Here is a 4,061-nt window from a genome sequence, read left to right on the forward strand (position 1 = left end):
CGTTGTTCTACACTTTGCATCACTTTGATGGTCACGTGCGTGTTTTCACTTAATTAAAACATTTTTTTAATGCTTGAAAATTGTGAATTGTTGGATCAATCAAATGGCTGAAAACTCTGCAGCAGAGAGATTGAGGGAATTAACTGTTGCAGAGGATCCATTCTCTTAGTCGAGAGTACAATTTCTAAAAGCCGCACTCTTGAAAAAATCGTTAGCATTCACCACACCTAAGTTAGAATTGCGATAGCAATTTAACAAACTGAAAAATAACCATCTCAAGTGATCAGTATGGTGAAAATACCCCAAAATGTAATTTTTCAAAACCACCTAATAAGCACCTCGAGAGCAATCTAATAGATTCCCCAACAAACATTCAAAGTAAATAAGACTAAAAAAAAAAATCAATGCTAGATACTTGGACTGCAATCGGGTGACTCAGCTCAATAGTCGCCCCATTTGGTCTTCAAAGATGGCGGACGCGTTGGAGGAATTGGGTCAAGATTCGCTTAAGGCGACCAGTGACATCAAAAACTTACGGGCGAGCACGTACCATGGAGACAGTTGGATGGTGAGTCTTGGCGCTTTATGTACGTTTGAGGGTCTTGGCGACCTCATGCCCTGTTTGGCGAACATGAAGACCGTAGGATAGTGAGTCTTGGCGATTTATGTACGTTTGACACATAGGATTAACAATTACGTTTTACATATTGGTATAAGATCCTCTCAAGTCAAAATTCTTTTATATTCCGTCGTGTTGAAATTTTGTGTCTTTCTTTCTTCACATGTGTATGCATTAAGTATGTGTAGGTGAGACCCTTAAAATGTTTATGAAAGTAGAGATAAACACAAATTTTCAACACAATAGAATAGAGTACGAGAGAATTTTCACATGCAGGATCATAATAATGCCTATATATTGATAGTAAAGAAGTGACCTTAAATTCCATACCATTTATTCTGTGTTTCAAAATCCGTACCAAGATAAACGACTTTTTCTCTCACATCCCAGGATGCTCACAGTAGTAGCATCTGTAATTTTGATAGTGAGTGTTCTGATTTATTATGCATATCAGAAAATGAAACCTCCTCCATCAAAAGGTCCTGCTGTTACTTCACCAAGAATCAGGCTCAGTGATGGAAGACATTTGGCATACAAGGAAAGAGGTGTTCTTAAAGAAAAATCCAGATACAAGGTTATTCTTGTCCATGGCTATGACAGCTCCAAGGATTTGTATTTGCCACTTTCTCAAGTAAGAACTCTACACACCATATTAATTGCTTCATCCTTTTTAGCTTGTTTGCTGAAGCTATCAACACCTTTGCAAAGATTCCTTGACTGAAATCTTCATTAAATAGTAACTCTAATGAGTTTATAGAAGGTTAGACATTTATATAAGTTTTCTCACTTCTCTGTTTAGTAGAGTTTCCTCCAACTGAGTTGTAAATTTGGAAGTGAAGGGCAAAGATTTTTCAGTTCTCTGTTTAGCAAGTTTCACATTAAGAAGCAATAACTGCTTTCAACCGTCCTTCCTTTACGCATAAAACTCCGGTAGATCTCCACATTGGGAGAAAGAACAAAACACAAATGAATTAGACACCACATTTTTTCACCCAAAATCTGAAGATATTGCGTTTATAAATTCTCTCACTTATAAACTTAACACTCCCTTAATTATCTAATATGGGGTTTTTTACTCGTACTTGAATTCTAAACATACTCATGGTTTAAAATAAGAGAAAAAGTTTGATGCACCGACGGTGTAAAGTTTTTTTACACCGTCAACCAATCAGATTTCAAAGATATGCCACGTCAATTAATGAAATTAAATGAAAAGAGAGATTTTCTCACATCTTTGAAATCTGATTGGTTGACGGTATAAAAAAACTTTACACCGTCGGTGCATCAAAATTAAACTCTTAAAATAATTCCCGATCTTTGATATGTATTTTGTAGTCACAAATAAGTTTTGATGTTTTTCTCACCCAACTTAAAATTTGTGTGACATCTTTTTCCACAATATTTGGTTTAAAAAAATTCCCGATCTTTGATATGTATTTTGTAGTCACAAATAAGTTTTGATGTTTTTCTCACCCAACTTAAAATTTGTGTGACATCTTTTTCCACAATATTTGGTTGATATTTTGAAAGATTGATATGATAATAGTAAATAGTACTATCCACCCCTAATGGAGTTGGAATCATGCAGCTAAAGCTAATTAGAGGAATTGGCTGATCTGGTGGTCTTGCAGGAAGTCATGGATGAGCTGGGTTTGTACGTTGTGACATTTGACAGAGCAGGGTATGGAGAAAGTGATCCAAACCCAAAGCGCAATGTGAAAAGTGAAGCATTTGATATCCAAGAACTAGCTGATGAATTGCAGCTAGGTCCAAAATTTAATGTCATTGGACTCTCCATAGGAACTTATGCAGTCTGGGCCTGCCTCAAATACATACCCCACAGGCATGCTATATGAAATTCAATCTTCATTCACTTTTTTTTTACCTAAAAAAGAAATATCTTTATTAATATTTTAGTATGTGTTTACGTAGACAACTTAATTAATCGCTTATTCACATAAGCTCCAGGAGCGTCAGCTTAGCTCCAAGAGTTTAAGTTATAAGTTAATTTAAAAAACTTATTGAAATAAGGTCAAAACTGATTTTATGTAGATATAAGTGTTTACGTATCCGTTAATCTAATCAACTTATGACTTGTGAAAAAGACACTAAACAGCTTATAAGCATATCATAAACTATGTTTGTAAACTATTTAAACATTTGCACAAACATTTATCTTAAAAGATAAATTCCAATAAATTCTTCAAAACGCATTCGTATTCTATTATTAAGTTCTCAAAATCAAATTTGTAATTGACCCCAGAAAAGTAAAATAAGTTTCGTTGAGAGCTTTGGGTGCAGGCTAGCTGGTGTCACACTGGTAGTTCCTGTGATCAATTTCTGGTGGCCTTCTTTTCCTTCAAAATTGGCCAACGAGGTATTCAAGAAGCAACTTAAAAGGGATCAATGGAAATTGCGGATTGCACATTATGCCCCAGGATTGTTATATTGGTGGATGACCCAGAAGTGGTTCCCTTGTGATTCTATAACGGAAAGACATCCAATACTATTTAACAAAAGGGACATGGAAACTATACAACAAATGTCACAAGTACCTATGCCCCATGAGGTACAAGTTCTATTTTGATTTAAATTATCATGATATATTAAGCATATAATTTCACTTTTACTATATGTTACTTTTATTAGTAAGAACATTAATTGTCACAATTTTTTATTGTCCATTTGGGATTGTAGTATAAGATACGACAGCAAGGTGAATATGAATCTCTGTATCGAGATCTAATAGTGCATTTTGGAAGGTGGGAATTTGACCCAATGGAGCTAGAAAGTCCATTCCCACAAAATGAGGGAAGTGTCTACCTTTGGCAGGGTCATGAGGACAAGCTTGTTCCATTTGAACTACAACAATACCTTGCCAAGAAACTACCTTGGATAAGTTACCATGAAGTTCCTGATGGGGGACATTTGATGATTCATGAAAAATATTTGTGTGAAGCCATTTTCAGACAGCTTTTGCTTGGAGAAGAACCAATAATCAAATAGGCCTGGTTATGTCAAACACAGACTCAAATTTTCTCTCCACACAGGGTGGTGAAGTTGGCCCAATAATGCTCTGTTTATGTGTGGATGAAGTATTATTGATTCTCTTTAGCTTTAAACTTAACTAGGATAGACCCCGTTTGCCCGTGCGATGCACGGGTAATGTTTTACTAAATCAATTATTAATTGCATTGAGTAATTGATATATACAGATTAATACAATGATATATTTATTAAAACATACAATTTTAATTAGTAAAATATTTATATGTTATTATTATCTTTCTTTATGTCTCAATGTTTCATCTTACTTATAGATAGTAATTGGATAACTCTCTAATATTAAGTTTGGTTCACATTTTAAATAAGCACATGGCTTGTGAGTGTGGATTTGACTCTCTTTTCTTTTCTTACTCCTACCCATAAATCCTTCATGTTT

General features: G+C 34.7%; 1 protein-coding gene across 2 annotated transcripts; it reads left to right on the top strand.

Moving 5' to 3' along the window:
- Positions 1-434: 434 nt before the first annotated feature.
- LOC130709553 (uncharacterized) lies at positions 435-3,861 on the top strand. 2 transcript variants are annotated; one of them, XM_057558937.1, is made up of 5 exons: positions 435-568; positions 1,074-1,250; positions 2,251-2,462; positions 2,921-3,188; positions 3,317-3,861. In XM_057558937.1, exons 1-5 carry the CDS (start codon positions 470-472, stop codon positions 3,623-3,625), a joined length of 1,065 nt encoding a protein of 354 aa, XP_057414920.1. In that variant the 5' UTR covers positions 435-469; the 3' UTR covers positions 3,626-3,861. The 2 variants fall into 2 exon arrangements, with proteins under 2 accessions (XP_057414920.1, XP_057414921.1); XM_057558938.1 differs by lacking the exon at positions 435-568 and adding an exon at positions 652-667.
- The last annotated feature ends 200 nt before the right edge of the window (positions 3,862-4,061 follow it).

This window comes from Lotus japonicus, chromosome 3 (assembly GCF_012489685.1).
Source record: "Lotus japonicus ecotype B-129 chromosome 3, LjGifu_v1.2".
Lineage (NCBI taxonomy): Eukaryota > Viridiplantae > Streptophyta > Magnoliopsida > Fabales > Fabaceae > Lotus > Lotus japonicus.